Here is a 24,262-nt window from a genome sequence, read left to right on the forward strand (position 1 = left end):
CTCTTCACTGGGTGGAGAAGTTTGCTACCGGGGCTTCTGGAAGACTCGGATTGAACAGTTGACTTCATGGGGTTATACAAATGGATGCAGATACAAGAGAGAAACCAGGGACTGACTTAAGTGTAATTGGAAATGCTACATCAAAGTCTTACATTAGAGCCTAATTCAAGTAAAATTAGTCTAGTGAAGTGATGACTGACAGCCAGCTGGGGTGAGATTACTTCCACTTTAAGATGACCTGTGTGTGGGACTGTGCTGTATATACCAAACCATCATCACTCTCCTCTCACCACTGTGCTCAGATTCATGCTGTGTGATTGTACACAGTGGCCTGCTGGAAACTTTTGGGTGCATTTGAAAAAGATGAACATAAATGCGCTGGTTTGGTGCAGAACTGCTGAAAACGTCCCGCTATTCACCAACACCTTTGACCCCTCTGGTGGCTGTGAGCAAACATATCTAGTATTTCCTGAAAACATCTCATAATATGGATAATTTTGCTTGATCAAGCCAGCAGACGGAATACTTCACAAGCCAAGGTGTGAACAATTTAAATGATTTCAGAAGAAAAAATGGTTAAATTGGATTTTCAGAAGCTGACAAAATAGTGTATTTCAGAAGTTAATTATTATCGTTATGTGATTTCTGAGGCCAATAACGTTGGTCTAGTTATGCAATATTAATTAACTGATTTAATGTTTGGAAAATGAAAAATATGGAAGATGTACCCACACAAGAAATAAACTGTACAATTACGAGTGAGATTGGTAATTGAGGTTTCTGGTGGGGAAAACAAAAACCAAAAAAACAACTATAGTACATACTTTACTGTGTGGACAGACCCCATATCACCCTAACTCCACATTTCACAGAGTACTTGTACGCACCGTGGGAAACGCCTCGCGTGGACGTTTCCTATCCGAGTAGTCTGCCTAGGCTGCTCGTGTCATCTGTGGCTCGTTCTCAAGAACATGCAGTTGCAAAACAATATTGGATGTAATGGGGGGGCGGCGGCGCGTGCCTGCAGGTAAACCTTCCCGAGGTCACGTGGAATATTGTATCCTAATAAGTGCCTAGTCCTCTGAAGGGGAAATCAAGCTGTGCAATAATACGGAAAAATGGCAGTATCAAATTGGTCATTTATTGTTTTTGCGTGCGATAAATAGAATGATGTCGCTTTACATTTTAGTTGGTGAAAGGTCACAAAAACACGAGCCGTCTCGCTCATCCAGTTCCTCCGCGTGTTCCACGCTCAGCTAATGCCCAATGTCCGATCAGTAACCTCCACCCGACCATGTAGGCGCAGTTTCATCAGCGGTGCCAGTCGTTTAAAGCGTTTGTGTTTCTGTCCACAAACATCTCCCCACTCGTTTTCTCATATATGAGCGAACGCATTTCGAGGCGGTGCTTGTTGGCCACAGAACAGCGTCGTAACGACCCCTTTTTTTCCAATCCCAGTAAAAAGAGTTCGAGCAGGAACAGAGTTGTAGCTGGCCTCCCACTGCATTTGGGGGCTGTTGCTTTTCTGCCTATTTTTTACTATTTTATTATTATTATTTTTAAATTTTCTTGTTATATTTCTATTCTATTTTTAATACACCACCCGCGCCTTTGTTTCCTTGCAAGGATTTTCTTAGATCATGAACAAACTATATGTGGGGAATTTGAGTCCTTCGGTCACCGTCGAGGACTTGAAGCAGCTCTTCGGCGAGAGGAAGCTTCCAGTGGCCGAGGAGGTCCTGCTGAAATCCGGCTATGCTTTTGTGGATTTCCCTGACCAAAACTGGGCTATTAAAGCTATTGAGACTCTTTCTGGTAAGGTTCATATGTTTGGACTCTGAATGATCCGTCTGCGGTTGAGCACTCATACGGAAAACCCTCGAAACAGTTCTTGGAAAAGAAAAGCGGAGTAACGATCGTTACCGTAACGGCGTTTGGCTGCGCGCGGCTGCACCAGCGTCCGCGCTCGCAGATGGACCACTCAGTTATGACAGACACACGGACAAACTGGTGATCGCGTTTCCTCACCTGTCTCTTTATGTTTGTAATAACTGAGATATAAAGTTCAGATGGGAAGGTGCAATATGAAGTGTAAAACGCGCGTTATCAGCGGTCACACGTAGGAATGTATGGGATGGTCTGATGTTCGGGTAGGCATAATTATTTTTCAGTTATTTTTTATCTTGATTTTATTGAAAAGAAGCGACCGAACTAAGCGGAAAGAATGCGTCACATACGTGTTCCTATGATGTCTAGGTGTGTTTTTACGAGGTGTCTTAAAGGTACGTGCTGGGGGTCCGAAGCAAACTGCTAATAAACAGGTAGCTGGGGGGGACGAGGTGAGCTTCCAGCTACGAGCTGCGCAGGCCACTCGCACAGAAAGCCCCGCCAAACCCTACCAAAGAAACGCCGCGTCTCCCACCGTACGCGCTGTCCGTCGCCACCGCTCCGCAGACGCAGAGGTTAAGGTGCTGAACGGGAGAGGGACACGTCTCCATTGCTAGTCTCACCCTTTCACCCGTCATTCTGTTCTTTAAAGTGGTCTTCGCAACTAGTGTGCGGTCAGTGAGAGTATCAGTATGGCTGCCACACTTCGTCGGAAGCATTTAACAACCAGGCATTTGGCGCCGACTTTATAAATTGAGAGAGAATTCAATCATGCCAACGTGAACACGTTAAAACACAGCACTTCATGCCCGCAGGCCAACGCAAAACTTCACGCACACCAGCTAATCTCCACCGTGACATTAATGTTGCGCTTCTTAAATGACGTGACATGGTGGGGATGTAGTGGAGCACTGCGTTACCCGGCATCTATAATAACTGCATGTTAGTGAGACAGTCAAATGTACGTGATAAACTCACTGCATTTCCTCATTTCAGGGAAAGTTGAGTTACACGGGAAGGTCATAGAGGTGGACTACTCTGTTCCCAAAAAATTAAGGTAATCGTTTTGATTTATTGATCATTTTATGATCAGTGCCACGAAACTCTTGTTTACTTTTTTAGTCATTCATAAATTGTCTTGCTGCACCTCCAAGCCAGGAGTTCATATCTGAATGACTGGTAATAGCACATCATTACAAAACGGAGGCTCGCTGGAAGGGAGTTTGTAGTTATTGAGAAGCCGCTTTGCTCAGGACCCGTGTTAAACCTTTATTCACCTGTGCGGAACTTTCTTGGGTATTATTAATACTGCGGTGTCAGTTGGGAACACTATTTTTGATGCGTTATTTATGTTTAATATATTTACTTTTTGCACGTGTTTGTAACCAGACAGTTCAGCAAGATTTCCTGTAATAAACATTTACTTACTTTAATAATTAATTTATTTGTTTAAGTAGTATAATTATGGAAAGTTACAAAATATTTTGGCAGTAATTAATTAACAGTAGTTCTAAGATATTACATTTTCAGTAATCTGCACTAGTGTAATGCAGTTTCAGTTGCTTCCTTATGTGACGACGGTGGCATTTGGTCGCTTATTTAAATATTTCCTGTCATTTCGTGGAACGGTTTATTTTTGTGTGCCCGCATGCACGCGAACTTATCTAATAACCTTGAATCTCGTGTGTATGTTGAATGACTGTAACCTCGTCCCTCGCTCTTCTGTACCTAACTCAGCTAGGCCGCGCATGAAGTTAAACGCACTTTCTACTTAATGTGGAACTCATACATGAAACCTCGACGCCGATGAAAGGTGCAGGCGTAATTTCTCTTTCGGCTAAGTGAGATTTAGTCGTGCCAATGTTGAACTAATTTCTAAAATCATTCTAAATGCATGTATGGCCTACTCATAGGCCTGTGTGGTAAGCATGTGATTTGAGTAGAACGTACTTCCTCTGCGTGCCCGTTCTGCTGCTGGCGCGTGACGATCTGGGCGAGGGGAGAACTGCACTCAGCTGGCATCCGCTAGAACAGAGTGCTTTTAATCGAATTTACAAATTCATTGCCCATTAAAGGAAAGGGTGTAGGCCTTATAATTACGCCGTATATCCAACATGTTGGCAGTGCTTATGTGTTATTTTAAGAACATCTTTAAAAACATAAAGAGCACAAAAATGGTAGTGTTTATTTAGACCTATTTGTGCTTGTTCCTTGACGCCGTGGTTTCACGTGTAGGCCCTTAAGTGTGTTGCATAAAGTGCGCAGCAAGATGGCCACAGTCTTGGAAGAGCAGTCCATGGCTGGTGCAGACAACCGAACGTGCCTGCCCCTCTCAGAAGAGGAGAGTGCTCGCGTCCTGTAATATGTTCGCTATTCTATAGCAGGCAATACAAATGAGCACATTTTTACTACTACCCTGGAGTCAGAGTGGAGTTTATCGGAGCCTTAAGCCATTGCTTATATGTTGTGTTGAAACTTATTGGCATACGGATGTATTTGCTACATTAGTGGTGCTCTGGAAGATTATTGGACTCGTATATATAATAATTAAAATTCTTGCTTTTGTCCCTGATGTAACCGATTTGAAAACTCTCTCTCTCTCTCTCTCTCTCTCTCTCTCTCTCTCTCTCTCTCTCTCTCTATGTATATATATATATATATATATATATATATATATATATATATATATATATATATATATATATATATGTATATATATAAAATAACAAATCTAAAGGCACAAAAACTAGGTCTACTATTTCTTTATTGAATTACAAAATTACTAATTTCTTTACTAAATTACTCAAATGTTTTTAAGAAGCAGAATATATCTGCATGAAGGATATTTGTCTATTATTACTGATATAGTTAAAAAAAGAATAAACATAAATTATTCCTTCTAGATGAATTATTCTTCTAGTTTCTGAACTTTCTCTTATGTTTGAAATTTAGATTCTTTTTGTCCTCAATTATTACTAACCAAATCATTGTTGTTGTTGTTGCTGTAGTTGATGATGATGATGTTACTGCCTTATCCCAAGTCTAATTTCAGTTATAGCAGCATGTTTGTTTTTAAGACAGTAAATTGGTTGCAAACACAAGATAAGCTCAGTATTTGAATTAAACATATTGCATATTTTAGGATAGATTTTAAATATAATAAATATTGTCTGTCTAAATGAAAAGGAGTTATTTTATTTACAGTTCTCTATGGTATTCTTTTATTTTCAGTTTACTATTTATAAACTATTATTTATAATTTTTATTTCAGTTTAATCAGTTTATACGTTTTATTGTTTTTATTTAATTTTTTTCAATGTTATTAAATCTTCTTTTTGCTGTTTAAATGTGTTGTTTATTTTTTGCTTATTGTCACTCCTGTCTGGACTACCTGATCTGAATTTAAAAGGTAGAAGAATGCTCTCAACTTACTGTGGGTGTCCTTTCCACCTCAGGATGTACAGTCGTGTCATTATGCACTGGGGCAGCCCTGTAAAACATGTGCAGAGACTGTAATGTGCAGTAGTATGATTGTAGCCTGTGTTAGGGACTGTAATGTGCAGTAGTGTGATTGTAGCCTGTGTTAGGGACTGTAATGTGCAGTAGTGTGATTGTAGCCTGTGTTAGGGACTGTAATGTGCAGTAGTGTGATTGTAGCCTGTGTTAGGGACTGTAATGTGCAGTAGTGTGATTGTAACATGTATCACACTACTGTAATGTGACATCTTCCAGGACCTTCATATGCTGCACTTGCATATTCACTACAACTAAAGTTTCAGAGAGAAATTCTCTCACAGGTTTTTTCCCCCCTATGATGTCACCCTAATACATTTAACTGATAACATTTGACACTTTTCTCTATCTAATTAGAAATTGTAGAAAGAAACTCAGAATCTTTAGGTTCAGATGATATTGGTGATGTATTAATGGTGTTTTGAGTTTTAGACTTCAGTGTGGGTTTTGCTCAGGTCCTAAAGAACCTTGAATGAGTGGTGGAGAAGAAATAAATGTTTATAACTTTTCTGTTCTGATCTTGAACCCAGCAGTTTTGTAAGGTTGTGTTCAGCAGGTTTCTGAATTTCTTTTTGTGAGCTGAATGTTTAATGTGAGTTGCTGTGTGTGTTTTTAAGAACATTGTATTGAATCATAAATTTCGCTCTTTGTACTGGTTGAGCAAGTAACAAATTGGAAGAATTCAGAATTTATAAATGGGAGCTTGTATTTGTCACCTACACCAGGATCAGCTTCACAAGCAGATCAAATTCAGATTCGTATCATAGTAATTATCCGTTTCAAATTCAGTATGATTTCTCAACTGGGTTCTGAATGTGATAATTTAATTTAAAAATTGTTATAAATTATTCAAAGTGTCTTGGACAGCTTTTCAGTTTGGTAGAAAGGGCTCATGGTTTTTTTTAAATTTATCTCTCTAAATAAACATTAAAGAAACATGCAGTATTAGTGTTGAGGTGTGTGTGTTTGTTTGTGTGTGTGTGTGTGTCTGTGTATATATATTAATAGAAAATGTTCTATGTGATTATAGTTTATTTAGACTAAGATGACTTTTCATTAAGGCATTTTTAATTTCAGCATTTTTTATAAAACATACATTGTAAATGTATGTTTATTGAATTCTAATTTAATTGTTTTTAATCAGGCCACTTTTAAAACAAAACACGAGTGTCATTGCATTCAGTTGTGGTATTGGTATAATTTTAAACTGCTCACTTTTGTAAGAACAACTAAATAAGATGCAAGCCAGGCTGAAATGTGCTGGTTAATGTGTACTGCTTATTGAATGTTTGCATTTTACACTCTAGACATTCTTCAACATGTATACGTACACGTTGAAATAATTCACTTAGAAAAAAGCATTTTGGAATTTGTATTTCATACTTTGTTAAGAAATATAAAAGTCTGTTTGTTTTTGTATTTTTTATTGGCTGTTGTGAGTTTATTGAAGCGCTGCTTGACAGAATTCTAAAGCAAAGCTTAGATAATTGTACTGTAATTATTTACATCGGTTCATATCAGTTCAGCGAGAAATGTGACTGAGGGGGATATGAAGACAAGGCCTTCAAACCTCCGGTGAGTCTGACACAGTGAGGAGAATATGAAGGGCTTGTAGGATCAGACGCGTTCAGGCGGGAGGGACCCTGCTCACGTCACGTTCCTAATACCTTTTCAAATTGACATTTTGTGTAATTAAGGCAGTATAATGTAAATATTCTGTGGGTAAATATTGTTTATTAATGAGAGAGAGATATAATAAATTCTATAAGAGTTTGATGAGCACAGATAGATTGATTCATGTGTGCATGTTGGCAGAAAGGAAGGATGACTACTATGACTGTTATGGCTTATTATTTTAGCTTGTTTCTAAAGATAGAGCTCAGAAGACCTAATGAGACTTAATACTCCATATTCACATTGACAGAACTGGTACACACAGTCCTCCACGGTACCCCTACTGCTCTTCTTCACAATACTCCACAATACTCAACTCTACTCCACACTCTACCTTACTCTACGCTGCTCTATTCTTGGCTGTTGTTTCTTTTCTTTTGAGTTGTGAGCCATCGTGCTAAAGTTGCTTCATATACTGACCATTTGATCTGACTAGAAACTGAATGTGTGCTTATGTGTGTGTGTGTGTGTGTGCATGCACACGCACTACTGCTCACAGTGAAATATAACGGTTAGTTCATTTTGTCTGAGTTTAATAATGTTCAAACATGACCTGAGGCACTCTCCCCTAGTTACCCCTCAGTTACTACCACTCTTCTGTCCCTACCCCAGCCTCCAGGCTACCCCAAGTTACCCTGAGTTTCCTCAAGTTTGTCCACCTTCTCTACTCTGGTTTCTGAGCTACCTTTACTCCATCTTACTCCATCTTTTTCTTTTCAAAGATAGTATCACTGGGGCTGTATCACTGGGGTTAATACCATCACTGGTATCATTGATGGCATCACTGGGGTTGATTACATCACTGGTATCATTGATTGCATCATTGCGGTTTCCGCCTCCTTAGTGTTTTTTCTTTGTTATTTCCCAGCTAGGTTGGCTTGTATTCTGTCGTTATCAGTACTTTAGGAAGAAGACACGTGATGTGTTTTTATAAGGGCTGTCAGTGTTGTCGTAGTACATAATGAGTTAAAAAAAGGACCACAGAGACATTTGTATTCTGCATGGACAAAGAATCATAATTAGCTACCTGATTGTTTTTAATTACTGTGAAGTTCAGACTTTCAGGATTGTATGTATAAATGTGTAAAATCAGGCTTTAGTTTTGTTAATTTGGCTTCTTTCTGACCTTGTGACTTTCCCTGGGTGATACTTCCTAGAGATAATTCCTCATTAGATAATCCCTTTATGGTAAGGGACGCAGCAGGGGTACAGATAGATTATATTACCAAGGATGTGAATCTGATGCATGCCGTCGGGAGCAGGAGGATTATGGTTTACGATCTAATCTCTAAAGAGGCTTCATTTTATCTTGACTAAAGTAGTGTTTATTAGTTGACTAGAGGGGCATAGTGTGTTTATTCGTGTACAGCTGTGTTTGACCTCACTCTTTACCCGGCACGCTTTACCCAGCAGTAGTGTTTCTTAGTGCAACTCCAAATGGCCACCATCCCCAGAGAAGTGATTGCTTTGTAGATCAAGGATTCTGTCTGTAGATGCAGGTTTCTGTCTAGCAGGTTTCTGTCATCACTTGAAAGGAGGGTGTGTTGTGCCATGGTTGTGACTGATCTGTGAGTTACTTCTGCTTTGCAGTGAATTTTTATAGACCAGAATTCATGACAAAGAAACTGGAACCAGGGGGGTTTGACTGCAGGCCTCAATAACTGACTATTCTGTTAATTTATGTTTAAATTTTTGTAGAAAGTTCCTATGTGATGTGATCCATTTGTATTGCTGCAAATGATCAACTTAGTGTTCAAGTATTAATACAGTTTGTATTGTGTTGATGTGTTAACACAGCTTGTGTTGTGTTGATGTAATAATACAGTTTGTGTTATGTTGATGTAATGATACATTTTGTGTTATGTTGATATAACAGTTTGTGTTGTGTTGCTGTGTTAACACAGCTTGTGTTGTGTTGATGTAATAACACAGTTTGTATTCTGTTGATGTATTAACAGGGCTTTTATTGTGTTGATGTATTAACACAGATTGTATTGTGTTGATGTATTAACACAGTTTGTGTTGTGTTCCTGTATTAACACAGCTTGTGTTGGGTTGCTGTATTAACACAGCTCGTGTTGTGTGGATGTATTAACAGGGCTTTTATTGTGTTGATGTATTAAAACAGCTTGTATTGTGTTGATGTATTAACACAGTTTTTATTGTATGGTTGATTGTTTCACATTTTTCATATTTGAACCATTTAGTCAATTTAGAACAAACTGAGAATAATGGTTTTGTTCTGCTGTAGTGTAGCACATTCAAATCTCACACGGAAATGACAAAGCTGTCTGCAGAACTAAATATGTGCAGGACATTGTGGAGAGGAGGGAAATGGGTGGGTGTGGCCAGCAGGGAAATGAGTGGGTGTGGCTGGATGTTGCCAGGAGGGGAATGGATGGGTGTGGCTAGGAGGGGGAGTGACTTGGAGAATGCAGAGAATAAAGTGAAATGAGCAGCATTAAATATAAATGGTTCAAGAATATTTAGTGAATCAGTGTAATTACAGTGATTCATGAATATTTAGTGAGTTGGTGTATTTACAGTGATGTTGCTTTCTAGGTGAGAAGTGGCACATGGAACAGCACTGAGAGGCAAACTGCACAGACCTATCCAAGGCTACACATACACATCTCACTCTCATCTCTCTCTCACACACACATAAACAGTGTCCCCATGATCCAATGTGTGATTAGTAGTGCCTCAAACACAAACACACACACACACTCTCTGTCTCTCGCTCTCAGACACTCACACACAATTGATCGTTCACTCTGTCTCTCTCTCACATCCACACACACTTTGTCTCTTGCCCGCTCTCTCTCACTTGCACACTTGTGTGTGTGTGTGTGTGTGTGAGAGAGAGAGAGAGAGAGAGGGAGAGAGAGGGAGAGAGAGAGAGAGAGAAAGATGACTTTGTGATGTTGGTTATAAATGTTCTGAATACATAATACCTCATAGTGGTCATTACCACCCACAGTGTCAGGTCTGTACTGGTAAAACGTCATAGAAGGGTTAGGGTCATTACTACCCACAGTGTCAGGTCTGTGCTGGTAATATAGAAGAGTTAGGGTCATTACCACTCACAGTGTCAGGCCTGTACTGGTAAAACGTCATAGAAGGGTTAGGGTCATTACTACCCACAGTGTCAGGTCTGTACTGGTAATACATCATAGTGGTCATTACCACCCACAGTGTCAGGTCTGTACTGGTAATACCATGTGCTGACTCAGGTCTGATCCACAATGTGCTCACTCGTGTCTGATCGACAGTGGACTGACTCCGGTCTGATCCACGATGTGCTGACTTGGATCTAATCTACAGTGTGTTCACTCAGATCTGGTCCACAATGTGCTTACATGAAATACACACATGATTCCTGAGCCTTACCTCTGCCTACAGCAGGCAGTCTGTGTAACACTGGCTGGAGAACGAAAGGGGAACACGGATGGTGACACATGTCTCCGAGAGTGTCAGCTCCTTGAACCTCTGAGCAAGTTTACAGGTGCACCTGCATCAGAGACACGAGTGATACTGTCATCCATCAAGCCTGGAAAAGGATGGAGCTACTCTGACCACGGAGAGTGTAATGAGAGAAGACCTTAACATCAGATACACACACAAGGCAAATGCACTTGGCTTGCTTCAGTAACCTCTGCTTCAGAATCAGGTTTTTAGATTAGTCTGAGGATGCTGTACTCATCAGCTGTGTCCATGAGACCTTGAAGCCTGCAGAAGTCAGGGAAAAACAGAAACAGCAGCAGGACGTCCACCAGCAACACCCTGACAGGGGCATCAGGGCAGGGCCTCCACCACCAACACGCTGACGGGAATAAAAGCAGGGCATCCACCACCACCACCAACACCCCGGCAGGGGCGTCAGAGTAGGGCATCCACCACCAAGACCCTGACAGGGGAATAAAAGCAGGGCATCCACCATCACCACCAACACCCCGACAGGGGCGTCAGGGCAGGGCATTCACCACCACCACCTGCAGCATCCCGACAGGGGCATCAGAGGGGAGCAGCCTGGCTGGGAGATGGCAAGGGGATCAGATTCCTGGCACCTCAGAAAATGTGAAACAGGAGATTAAGGTCTCCCTGTCTCTGCCACCAATTCCAGCAGAGGAGGGTCCGCTGGTGTGGTGGAGGGTCCATGCTTCGGAACTGCCTCTCCGTGCTGGGGTTGCCATGTAACAGTGAGCCATCCGGGACACTGCTCAGTGTTGGGGGCGCACTGTGTCCCCTCGCAAAGCTCCACTTAAACCGGACCAAGCTCCCGTGTTGATATATTTAAATTCAGTCTCAAGTGCACAAAGATGCATGCTTAGAGGACATTAGTTCAGCAAGATCTTATTTCTTTATGAAGGAAAAAATGTACAGTGAGTGCTGTTGGTTTGAGTCGTCTTTGTATTGTTATTTTAATATCAATATACTTGAACATTTGGATTTGTTTACATATGGTTGTCTTTTTCTTACTTGCAAGTTGCTTTGTTTAGAATGGCAGTGTTGCTTTTATATGCAGATCTGATTTACTTAAGGTTGTGTTCATTTAAACATGTAGTGTGTTTCATTGGGAAAAAAGCTTCTTTAGCAAAAATCTGATCAGGACCACGTCACGACTAGTGCAGCGAAAGTTGTGCAAGATTAGAACTCATAACTTGAGCAAAGAATGTGAAGAAATGTCTTTTTGGTTGCTGCATTTATCTACAATATGAACACAGTGCAATTTCCACTCATGACTACAGTGCCTCCTTTAATGTTCATGCACATGTAATGGGCTTCATATGTTTACAGAAATTATTATGTTATTATTGTTATTATTGTAATGTTCATGCAACCAAAATGTGCATTGTGCTGGTTATTTGACTTTCACTATAAAACTTGATTTCAGTGTATCAGGATTTTTTGAACATGTTCAGTACATATTAACAACACTGCTATAATAATAATAACATCATTTTGATCACTATATCCATCCAACAGTCTATCCATCTATCACGTCTGTCCTTTGTTTAAGGCTCTTAATTTTTTATGTAGCTTTATCTAACCTGGTTTAAATGTTCAATTTTGATACAAATTATAGATCTGCACTTAATACTGATAGTTATATTGATTATCAGTTAACATAATAATAGTTATATAACCTATAGTTAACAATTGTAGTTTTCATGCAATTACCGTTGTGTTGTGCTAGAGCACGGCGCTTGTGAGTAGGGCTTGGTGCTGTGTGGCAGATACACATGTTTTCTGAACTTTCTGAGCTGTGCAGCGTCTTACTGAAGGCAGTCTCTCCCTGAAGTTCCCTGTTTAATGCCAGCTAAATGTTCCAAGTAAAGCAAATGAAACTGGAATTGTAAATGTAATTCATTTAATCTCACTGTGTTTACATTTGCATCTAAATTGTACCCTGTTCAGACATAACAGCGTATACACTTGGTAGAACGTATAGGAACGTTTTTTTGTTTATTGGAAACGCCACCAGTTTGTATGTTGTTTGTTATGTTGGAAGAAGGTGGAGGAAGATGTTTTGGACAGTTAACGTATGGGTGAAAACTAATGAGCAGATTTCATCACATCCCGACATGAGCTGTGCGTGCGTGAGGCGTAGACTAACGGCTGGATAAAGGCAGACAGCAACTGCCACAGTGGGCCCCTGTAGAGCTGCTTCTCAGTACACAACTTCTTTCTTTTCTTTTTCTGTGTCTCCTCTGCATTTCATTTGTTGCCCACCCACCTCGCCGTGTTCCTCCACTCTCTCTCTCTCCTCTCTTCAGGAGTCGGAAGTTACAGATCCGGAACATTCCTCCTGATCTGCAGTGGGAGGTGAGTGGGTGTCCCACCATGATTTAGTCTTAGAGGAGAGGCATTGTATGTAAGTGTGTGCAAACTTTAAATGCCAGACGGAGTATGAAGTGTGAATCTTCCTAGGATACGCTGTGTCTGTTAAACACCACTGAGAAATATATGATCACAGTATCACCCTCAGCTTACCACAATCTGTATAACTGACTAGAAGCAGTCTGTGTTCCCTAATACTAAATTTTAAAACTGAAAACTGAAAACTGACTCAAATAAGAAAATTGGAACAATTAGATTTTTGAAAGTTAATGGAATTTTACATTTCCTTTTTCAATTATCATTCTGATACATTTTGAGTACAATTCTACAAAGCCTTTTTTCAGTTACCAGCAGCAAAACCTGAGGTAGTGATCACTCAATACACACTACTGATCTCCTATGTCACGTTCCATAACCATGAACACAGGATAACCCTGCTGCTCAGACCTTCAGACACACCAGTGAAACACACAGAACATGTGGGGATTGTGGTTTAAACATCAGTGAGCTTAAATGTTTACAGTTCTACAGCAACAAAACAAAGACATAATAGTAAGGCAATTTAAATACCTCCTTAAAAAGACATGACCAATCAGTCATCTAAGTGATAAAGAATAACTCAGCACAGCTGTGGCTGAGTGTCTGTGGTCACAGCTGTGTTTGAGTGTCTGTGGTCACAGCTGTGTCTGAGCGTCTTTGGTCACAGCTGTGTCTGAGGGTCAGTGATCTGCTGCCTTCTTATGTGGGCCGTCTGGTTTCAGTGTTACAGCTCCAGAAACACAATGGAAGTCCACAATTTCCACATGGTTTCCTTCCACCTACTTCCTTATTTCTACTGAATAACGTTTTTATTGTGAAGGGAGACAGTTATGACAGGAGTTCCTATGACCAGGACAACACCAAACACTGGAAAGGGGCTGTTCACACAATGCATGGCCAGAAAGGATATTGTGTTGACTGTAGTTGACAGTAGTGTCTGTGTATTGGTGTGTGTTCAGACTGAGTGCATTCTTCACTGACTGACTGTTCTTTGCTCTGCAGGTGCTGGACGGCCTTTTAGTCCAGTATGGTACGGTGGAAAATGTGGAACAGGGTAAAGCATACAGACATGCGCACGCACACAAACACACACTCACACATTCACACACACATGCGCGCTGTGAATTATATGTTAGAAATAAGGGATGGAGAGACATGCGCGCTGTGAATTATATGTTAGAAATAAGGGATGGAGAGATGGAGAAATGGAGGTGTGTGTGTGTGAGAGAGAGAGAGTAGGTGTGTGTAGATGTAGGCTAAGTGAACATGCTTTGAAGTGCTCCTGTCTGCCTGCCCATTGTCCTCTCTTCCTGTACCAGAGGAAATAGCAACAGACACACACACACACACACACACACACAATTAGAGAGTGACAAGTACTGAAGAACTGTGTGTGAAAGAGACAGATAGGGAGTGAGCTAAAACAGGAGGACCAATGCAAATCTCTCTCCTTCTCTCTCCTTCTCTCTCTCCCTCTCCCCCTCCTTCCCTCTCTCCCTCTCTCTCTCCCTCCTTCTGTCTCTCTTTCTCTCTCTCTCTCTCTCTCTCTCTCTCTCTGTTTTCTCTGTATTCCTCTCCCTCTCTCTTTGTCTGTCTCTCTGCCTCCATGCTCCCCAGTGAACACCGACACAGACACGGCAGTGGTGAATGTTACATACTCTACGAAGGAGGAAGCTAAAGTGTGAGTATCCACTCGGTCTGATCACTCTGACTGATGACTCTGTCTGATCACTCTGACTGATGACTCTGTCTAATCACTCTGTCTGTCTGTGTCTCGTCTCTGGTGTTGGTGTCTCTCTCTGTCGCTCAGAGCCGTGGAGAAGTTGGCAGGACACCGGTGTGACGACTACGCTTTCGGAGTCTCCTACATCTCAGACATGGATGCGGCCGGCCCTCAGACAGCACGCAGTAAACGTGGCCCGCGGGGATCCCGGGGGCAGGACACGGAGGCTGGCCACTCAACAGGACTTGCGGGACCCTCGGCCAGCCGGAGCAAGACTATGGACTTGCCCCTGCGCATGCTGGTGCCCACCCAGTTCGTAGGAGCCATCATCGGCAAGGAGGGACTCACCATAAAAAACGTCACCAAGCTGACCCAGTCAAAGTGAGTGCTACAGCGCTGTCCTGCTGGAGACACGTGTTTATTTGAGAAAGAGTGTGAGTGACCCTTCTCTGTCTCGAACCATCCCTGTAATCAGTGATCCACATGGATCAGAGTCTGGGAAAGTTCAATGGGACACTTCCAAATTCCCTGCTGGGAATGCTGTGTACCAAACTGTGTGTGTGTGTGTATGTTGGTGTGTGTGTGTGTGTGGGGGGGGGGGGGGGGGCACTGGTGTGTGTGTGTGTGGTGCCGGTGTGTGTGTGTGTGTGTGTTAGGGTGGATGTCCATCGTAAGGAGAACGCAGGAGCGGCAGAGAAGTCCATCAGCATCCACTCGACATCGGAGGGCTGTTCTGCCGCCTGCCGCATGATCCTAGACATCATGCAGAAAGAGGCCAGTGACACTAAGGTGTAAGTCCCTAAACCCTAAGCCCTAACATCCCAAATCCTGACCACCAACTTTAACCCCTCAACCAAAAACTGAACTCCTAACTCTAACCCTAACTCCTAGAATCACATCTAACTGTAACCCTAACCCCTAGACACTCACCTCTAACTCCCCTAACTCTGTGACTTTCACTCCCAGCACTCTGTAAACATTGTGTCACCTGTTTGTCACCTGTGGGGGCAGTTGCTGGCCCGAGTGGCTGACGTGTGGGTGTGTGGTGGGCGTATGTTTGTGTGTGTGTGTGTGTGTGTGTGTGTGTTCCTGCAGCACTGAGGAGATCCCACTGAAGATTCTTGCCCACAACAACCTCATTGGGAGACTCATTGGAAAAGAAGGCAGGAACCTGAAGCGTATTGAAGAAGAATCTGGGACCAAAATCACCATCTCATCGTAAGTGTGTAATGCTCACACCCTCTAGAGCTGCTAAGCAAATCTGTAACACCCCCCACCTTTCTGTAACATCCACCTGCCTCTCTGTAACACCCCCCACCTTTCTGTAACACCCCCTGCCTCTCTGTAACATCCACCTGCCTCTCTGTAACACACCCCCACCTCTCTGTAACATCCACCTGCCTCTCTGTAACACCCCCCAACTCTCTGTAACACCCCCTGCTTCTCTGTAACACCCCCTGCCTCTCTGTAACACCCCCCACCTCTCTGTAACACCCCCTGCTTCTCTGTAACACCCCCTGCTTCTCTGTAACACCCCCTGCCTCTCTGTAACACCCCCCACCTCCCTGTACCACCCTCTTTGTCCTTGTCCCACCTCTGCTACCCCTCCCCTGCCTGGTTTGGTTGTAACTAAGGTCTTAAGTGGATGCCTTATTCTCTGATACAACAACAGATGATATCCTTTTTCAGATGACTTAAGAGTTGCCTGAAAAAAGTGTTTTCATGTACACAGTTTATTCAAGTGGATCAGCCTTAGCTCAGAAATAAATTATCTTTATGTTTAGTGATGGTGTGCTAAACCACCTTTCTGTTCTCTAACCTTTTCTCTCTCTCTTCCTCATTTTCTCTCTCTCTTTCTCTTCCTCCCTCCCTTCTTGTTTTTCTCGTAGGTTACAGGACCTGACGATCTATAACCCAGAGAGGACCATTACGGTGCAGGGAGGTTTAGATGCCTGTTGTAAGGCTGAAGTGGAGATTATGAGAAAGTTGAGGGAGGCATACGAGAATGATCTTGCTACCATCAATGTGAGCTGCTTCTGTTTATTAATTATTAATTAAATATGAATGATATGACTCTAACTGTGTTAAAGCTTTCAGAAGTGTCTGAGAGTCTGTGTGTGTACGTGTGTATATGTGTGCGTGTGTGTGTGCATGTGCGTGTGCACGTGTGTGTGTGTGTGTGTGTGTGCACGTGTGTTTATGTACGTTTGCACGTTTTTGTGTGTGTGTGTATTTTACGTGTGTATGTATGTATGTGTATTTTGTGTGTGTGTGTGTGTGTGTATTTTATGTGTCTGCATGTATTTTACGTGTGTGTGTGTGTGTGTTTCCTGCTGCAGCAGCAGACCAGTCTGATCCCTGGACTGAACCTCAGTGCTCTGGGCATCTTCTCTCCAGGGCTCCCCATGCTGAGGTCAGCCTCTGGCACCCAGGGGGCCCCCAAAGCCCCGGCCCCATCCTATAGCCCCCTCCTGGTGAGTGTCTGAGCACTAACACATCACCCTGGAGTCTTGGTACAGACGCCTGCTTACCTTGAGCCAGGCTGGTAATATAAGGAACGCAGCCGTGTATGGTAGGGGCGGGGCTGGAGTATGAGACCCTGGGTAATGGGGCGGGGCTAGAATATGAGACATTGGGCAGGGGGGCGGGTCTGGAGTATGAGACCCTGCACAGGGGGGCAGGGCTGAAGTATGAGCCCTGGGTAAGGGGGCGGGGCTGGAGTAGGAGACCCTGCACAGGGGGGCAGGGCTGAAGTATGAGCCCTGGGTAAGGGGGTGGGGCTGGAATAAGAGACCCTAGGTAAGGGGGCAGGGTGTGGATGTCCTTCTCTTATACAGTATTTCCTGTGCAGAATGCTGTGGTGTGTTGTGTGGATTGTGTAGTGTGTTCGTGTGTGTAGAGTACATCAGGTCTGCTGGTTAATTGTGTAGCGTGGTGTGTGTGTGTGTGTGTGTGTGTGTGTGTGTGTGTGTGTGTGTGTGTGTGTGTGTGTGTGTGTGTGTATGATGTGTGTGTAGAGTATGTCAGGTTGCTGGTTGATTGCTGTGTTGTTGCTATGCAGAGTCACTCCTCCCACCTGGGGGCGCTCTATGGTGTAACGCCAGCTGCTCCTCTCAGTCAGCCTCTCCCAGTAAGTCAAGTCCTCCCCTCCCCTCTCCTGTCCTGAGAGCTGATGAGCTGTGTGGGCAGTGGTAGCTCAGTGGTTAAGGTACTGGACTAGTAATGAGAAGTTTGCCAGTTCAAATCCCACCACTGCCAAGTTGCCTCAATTACTCAAGTTGTGTTCAGTCAGAATTGTAAAGTTTTTTTTTGGATAAAAGTGTCTCACTGAATCAGCTCACACATTCACTCTTCACCCATGACACACACACACACAGACACACACACACACAGTCTCATCTCAGAATGTGAAGAAGGGGACAGGACAAAAGTGTTCTGATTGGGGGGCTGTATGCAATGTTTGTGTGTGTGTGTGTGTGTGTGTGTGTGTGTGCAGTGTAAGCTGAGACAGTGTGCTGTGCCTACAGGCTGCTGACCCAGAGGTGGTGTATCTCTTCATCCCCACCCAGGCTGTGGGTGCGCTGATCGGGAAAAAGGGTCAACATATCAAACAGCTGGCACAGTTTTCTGGGGCTTCTATTAAGGTACCAGTGAGATAATTTTAAAAACTGTGAATCAGCTCAACATCTTTATTACATTATCTGTGCTTTTATTAATATGCATTTCATTTTCACAATTGTATGGTTTATGCTCCTGTTCTAATAATAATGATGTCGAATGATTTTACTGTTACACAGGTTCCCTCTAGTGGTGGAAAGGTACCAGTACACTTTAGCGTTTTGTGCGTGTGCTAGTGCTCGCCAGGTTCCAACGGTGGTTTTGTATGAGGATTAAATACACTGAGGGAGTTCTGACATGTTTTGTCATAAACAGAACATCTGTTGAGTAAAAGCAGGCTGGATTTTGCTGGATTTCCTGTAGGCAGGCCTAAGGGGAGAGGGAAGGGGTGGGATCTGGGCGGTCTTCCTGGGTTCGCAGATGATGGTGTGTTTTACCTGCAGATAGCAACTGCAGAGAGTCCTGATGTTACAGAGAGAATGGTCATCATCACTGGACCACCTGAAGCTCAGTTTAAGGTGAAGTCATGAAATCACTATACTGCTCTCAGTGTAGACACATGATACTCACACACACACACACACACACACACACACACACACACACACACACACACACACACACACACACACACACTACCGAACATGTACATGTGTACACCCACATACACACACACAAACACACTGCACTTAAATTGTGCTGTCAGTTTTGTTTCAGATCAATCAGTTCAGAAGCTTTATTGAAATATTTAGAACTGAAGAATTTTTCTGCTCTGTTGTGCATGTGTGATTGTGTAATTGTGTGATGATGTGATTGTGTGATGGTGTGATTGATTGTGTAATTGTGTGATTGTGCAATTGTATGTGTGATTGTATAATTGTGTGATGGTGTAATTGTGTGGTGATGTAACTGTGTGGTGGTGCAATTGTGTAATTATGTAATTCCATGATGGTAAAATTGCCTGTGTAATTGTGTAATTGTGTAATTGTGTCATTGTGTCATTGTGTAATTGTGTGATTGTGTGACAGGCCCAGGGGAGGATATTCGGCAAGCTGAAGGAGGAGAACTTCTTCTCAGCGAAGGAGGAAGTGAAACTGGAGACTCACATCAAAGTGCCCTCATCAGCTGCAGGCCGGGTCATTGGGAAAGGCGGGAAAACAGTAAGAACCAGTCAGAGCTATGCACTGGAGAGGGTTGGGCACCAATCACAGCCCTGCACTGGAGAGGGTTAGGCACCAATCCCAGCACTGCAATGGAAAACGTTAGGCACCAATTGCAGCCTTGCACTGGAGAGGGTCAAGCACCAATCCCAGCACTGCAATGGAGAGGCTGTCCACTTGGAAGGCTGTTTCTGAGGCAACCAGTCACATGTATAAAAGGAATCATGCCTTACTGCTTTAATATTATTATTTGAATAATTGTTTTATTATTATTGTTCATTTTCAGGTTAATGAGCTGCAGAATCTGACCAGTGCTGAGGTCATAGTGCCTCGGGACCAGAGCCCAGATGAGAATGATGAGGTCTTTGTCAAAATCACTGGACATTTCTTTGCCAGTCAGGTGAGCTGGATGCTTGCTGCTCCACACTGTATGAACAGCAGGTATAGGGGTCTGTTACGTTATGTTACGGGGATAGGGGTCTCTGCAACGTTATGTTATGTTACAGGTATAGGGGTCTCTGTTATGTTATGTTATGTTATGTTATGTTATGTTATGTTATGTTATGTTATGTTATGGGGATGGGGGTCTCTGGTACATTATGTTGTATTAAATTACAGGGATAGGGGTCTCATTTTATGTTATGTTATGGGGATGGGGTTTCTGTTATGTTACGTTATGGGGATAGGCATCTCTGTTATGTTACGGGGATAGGGGTCTCTGTTACGTTGTGTTACCTTATGTTACGGGGATAGGGTCTCTGTTACATTACATTACGGAGATAGGGATCTCTGTTACATTATGTTTGGATCTGCTGCTTTTACTGTTGAGGTTTTGTTGCAATAGGACCAGTTAGCAGGACACATGAGGTCCACTGTAGTACTTAAAAGGTGTAGGAAGGATCCTGGAGTCCAGTCTATATCAGCGCCAACCCTTACTGGGGAAGAAGAAATTGTGTCTTATTAGTTAGAGGTATTTCACCTGTTGGATTGTTGTGGGCATGGTGGAATATGTTATGAGTAAGTTTTGTGAAGGGGTAGTATGAAATATTTATAGCATGGCGAGGGTGTAGAATGCAATAGTATATTATGATGGTGTGATATATAATGGTATAGTATGCAATGTAGATGATATAGTGTAGTTTGGTACAGAATGTAATGTTATAGTATAGTGAAGGGTAGTATATATTATGATGGTATAGTATGATGAGGGGTTGTATATGTTATAGTGTAGTATGGTGTAGTATGGTGTGGTGTATTATAGTTATGGTGCAATAAATGTGTAGTATGGTGTGGTGTATTATGGGTATGGTGCTATAATGTGTAGTATGGTGTGGTGTATTATGGGTATTGTGCTGCAATGTGTAGTATAGTGCAGTATATTGTGGTGTATTATGGGCATGGCGTTGTAATGGTGCTGTACTTGTGCTGTAAAGGTGCTGTACTGGTACTGTAATGGTACTGTAATGGTGCTGTACTGGTACTGTAATGGTGCTGTACTGGTGCTGTAATGATACTGTAATGGTGCTGTACTGGTGCTGTAATGGTATACGGTGCTGTGCTCCTGCAGACTGCACAGAGGAAGATCAGGGAGATCGTTCATCAGGCCAAGCAGCAGGAGCAGAAGCAGCAGCAGGGTGGCGCTCTCAGGTCGCACCACTCTAAGTGACCACCAGCGGGCACCAGCCGATGAATGTAGCCCTCCCAACTGGATACAGCGCAGAGTGGCAGAGGGGTCCAACCAGACAGAGGAACAGCTGCAGGAACAAACCAAAGACCTTCATAGTTGGGGGACATCAGACCAGACTACCAGACTAGCCATTGGCAGAGACTCTGCATGCACCGCCAGCCTTGGGGGGGGGGGGGGGGATGGTAGTAGGAGAGGGTAGCTGGGGAGTCATTGTGGAGAAAACTGAGTCTGATCTTTGCATTTAAAAAAAAAAAAAAAGGAGGTGTGGTTGAGAGGAGGCCTCTGTTGTAGGAAGATAACCCTAATTTAGACTCTGCATGTTCTCTATATAGCTGGATTGATGTAGGTGGAAAAGACTGAGTGAACACTGCATTAACATGTCAACACCCATGCATTCTGACTGTAGGTCTTTGTTGTTATTGTATTAGGTTAAGGGCAGATATACAGAAATAGGAACAGGTTTTGCACTCTAGTTTTGTTGATACAGATCTACAACAGTATTCACATTAGAGAAAAGATACTGTTATACACAAAGAAGTCAAAATAATTCATATTTGCATATGTTCATTTACGTGACGCTTTTATCCAAAGCGACTTACAATTATGACTGAATACAACTTGAGTAATTGAGAGGTGATAGTCTTGCTTGGGGGCCCAACAATGGAAATTGGCAGTGGTGGGACTTGAACTGGCAACCTTCTTAGTCGAGTGCCTTAACCACTGACACACCTCTGCCCCTGAGCAGGTGTGTATCTTTGTGTACACATAGGGCTGTGTATAACAGTATATATGTTTTATATATTAATGAGACAGAGGAGCAGAACGTTTGAGAACATGCTGGAGTTTAAACAGTCCAATACTGAAGGTTGCTTACTTTTGGGGATACAGCATTTCAGCATCAGACATATAACAACACCACCCGCTGGACACCGCCTGCTGGACACCACCCGCTGGACACCGCCCACTGGACTCTGCCCACTGAATACCACCCGCTGGACACCGCCCGCTGGACTCTGCCCACTGAATACCACCCACTGGACACCGCCTGCTGGACTCCGCCCGCTGGACTCTGCCCACTGAACACCACCCGCTGGACACCACCCGCTGAATGTTCTTTATTAGTCTGTGTATATCAACAGAAACAAGAAAATTCATTTGAAAGATTTCATACTCTTTATATCTGCACTCTTTGGTTTGTATCTTAGTGTTTATCTGTGAGGAGGAGAACATTTATTCTTTATTTCTGTCCAAGCCAGTGAAAGCTCTCTGTTGTGGTACGTCCAGTAGTTGGCTGCTCTGAGCTGCAGAGTTTGGTTTGCTGAGATGCAGGTTGCTGTAATCACCACGTTTTAGGTGCTGGGAGGAGACTGGTCAGTGTCTGCAGGACGATGGATGAGACAGTTACCCGTTCTCTTCTTTGACCTGTGTGAGGAAACACAGCTGCAGCACAGTGATCAGAAGCTCTCGTTTCTGCGGAAGTTTGGCTTCAGTCAGGGAGCTTTTCTACATGGCAGGACAGCTGTGAATGTACCACGTGCAGTCTTTCAACCTCACCACCAGGAGGTGCAGTTGAGGTTCCTTAACTTCTTTTGACCCTGGAAGCTTGTGGCCTTATACGTGAACTCATAATATCATTATAATTCATCACACAGCATTTTGTCTGCCTCCTTCACATAGCACAGTCATACCAATATTCTACCTAGCTTACTCCGTGTGTGTGTGTGTGTGTGTGTGTGTGTGTGTGTGTGTGTGTGTGCACGCCCAAGTGTGTAAGAGTGCCTGTAGATATATAAAGAGCTATATTTATGAATCTATTTTTTCCTATTTTGTGATGAGAACTATTGATAAGTATGAAAAATGAAAAACAAAGGGTTTTTTTTGCTGTTTTTTCGGTGGGAAACAGACTTCTCTTAGGCCGACAGTGAGGCCAGTGTGTGAGACACCGGTCCCTGAAGGCAGACGGTGATCAGTGCGCATGTTAGTGTTGTGGTCTACCTCAGCGTACTGCACACGCCCGGTTCCCACCTCTCCACCTTTTATACGCCTTGTGAACTAACGGTTTTGAGTGTTTGAATTTTTTTCACTTTAATAATAATAAAAAAGATCAAAGCAAGATCTACTCTGAAGTATTTGGGTCTGATGGACTGCTCATGGAAAAATGCATTTTTAGCTGGTCGCGGGACACCACTACATGTCCTGAACACCCTCCTTCCTGGACACCTTGTGGTAGAACAGAGAATAAGATTTTGTTTTTTAAGCAGTCCATGTACCATGGAGTGAAGCAAGGGATTATGGGATATGTGCTAGCCTGAAGTGCTTCTGAACTTGGATGCTGAGTAATGAATACAAGATCAAAGACAGCAAGACAAGACAGACAAAGACAGAAATGAACCATCCAATAAAGTAATTCATCATTAATCTCTATGAACAACGACGTCCACTGATACCTAAACAAGCTTTCACATACTGCTGTCTTGGAAACCTGTTTTGTCTTTCAGGAATCAGTTGTTTTTAAATGAATATTGAAGTGCACACGTGGACGGTGTCTTCACGTAGAATCTAACGGAAGCAAGGATGTGCCTCAGCTGCCTCTGACTCTGTGCTAGTGCTGCTGATCTGTCCTGAGGAACATTGGGTCCTGAGGAGCACAGGATCTGGGTTCCAGTTACAGACACCTGTTGAAACTCCAGTATTTTGCCTTGTGTCAAGTGACTATGTCATGTGACGGGCCTCTTAGCATCTGAGACTGAGTGCAAATATTAATGCTCCAACTACAGAAGTGAAGGACATGCAGACATTCCAGCGCGTTCTAGCAGCCATAAGATAGGTTAGGCTCTTATTTGTAAAGTGCTTTGACTTGCAGTTGCCCTGTGCCACTATAGACAGTTATGAAGTTTTTAAGATCCACTTAGCTTGTTTCCACCAAGATTAGCAAAATTCAATGCACAGTGTGGTACAGAAATGTCATTACCATTACACTGTAGGGGGCAAACTCAGTACACAGTGTGGTACAGAATGGTCATTACCATTACACTATAGAGGGCAAACTCAGTACACAGCGCGGTACAGAATGGTCATTACCATTACACTGTAGAGGGTAATTTAATCTGGTAGGCATGT

The 24,262-nt window shown here is 43.0% G+C and overlaps 1 protein-coding gene across 5 annotated transcripts; it reads left to right on the forward strand.

Annotated features, from left to right (window-relative positions):
- The first annotated feature begins 1,159 nt into the window (after nt 1–1,159).
- igf2bp2a (insulin-like growth factor 2 mRNA binding protein 2a) lies at nt 1,160–23,255 on the forward strand. Of its 5 annotated transcripts, none has more exons than XM_035523722.2 (16): nt 1,168–1,815; nt 2,884–2,944; nt 12,852–12,900; nt 13,957–14,008; nt 14,572–14,635; nt 14,765–15,058; nt 15,334–15,468; nt 15,689–15,895; nt 16,567–16,702; nt 17,020–17,151; nt 17,739–17,807; nt 18,205–18,321; nt 18,739–18,813; nt 19,324–19,455; nt 19,742–19,855; nt 21,023–23,255. In XM_035523722.2, the coding sequence occupies exons 1-16, from the start codon at nt 1,641–1,643 to the stop codon at nt 21,119–21,121; spliced, it is 1,911 nt and encodes a 636-aa protein (XP_035379615.1). In that variant the 5' UTR covers nt 1,168–1,640; the 3' UTR covers nt 21,122–23,255. The 5 variants fall into 5 exon arrangements, with proteins under 5 accessions (XP_081569514.1, XP_035379615.1, XP_035379614.1 ...); XM_035523721.2 differs by having other exon boundaries at nt 1,297–1,815; nt 17,017–17,151; XM_027005661.3 differs by having other exon boundaries at nt 1,302–1,815; nt 15,773–15,895; nt 17,017–17,151.
- The last annotated feature ends 1,007 nt before the right edge of the window (nt 23,256–24,262 follow it).

This window comes from Electrophorus electricus, chromosome 4 (assembly GCF_041902795.1).
Source record: "Electrophorus electricus isolate QZ-2024a chromosome 4, ASM4190279v1, whole genome shotgun sequence".
NCBI classification, from domain to species: Eukaryota; Metazoa; Chordata; class Actinopteri; order Gymnotiformes; family Gymnotidae; genus Electrophorus; species Electrophorus electricus.

Excerpts from the sequence above, each read along its gene's own strand:
- igf2bp2a (XM_035523721.2), top strand. The coding sequence starts at position 1,641 with ATGAACAAACTATATGTGGGGAATTTGAGTCCTTCGGTCACCGTCGAG. Across the intron at positions 2,945-12,851 it reads TCTGTTCCCAAAAAATTAAG|GAGTCGGAAGTTACAGATCC; the intron begins GTAATCGTTTTG and ends TCCTCTCTTCAG. Across the intron at positions 17,808-18,204 it reads CTCTCAGTCAGCCTCTCCCA|GCTGCTGACCCAGAGGTGGT; the intron begins GTAAGTCAAGTC and ends CTGTGCCTACAG.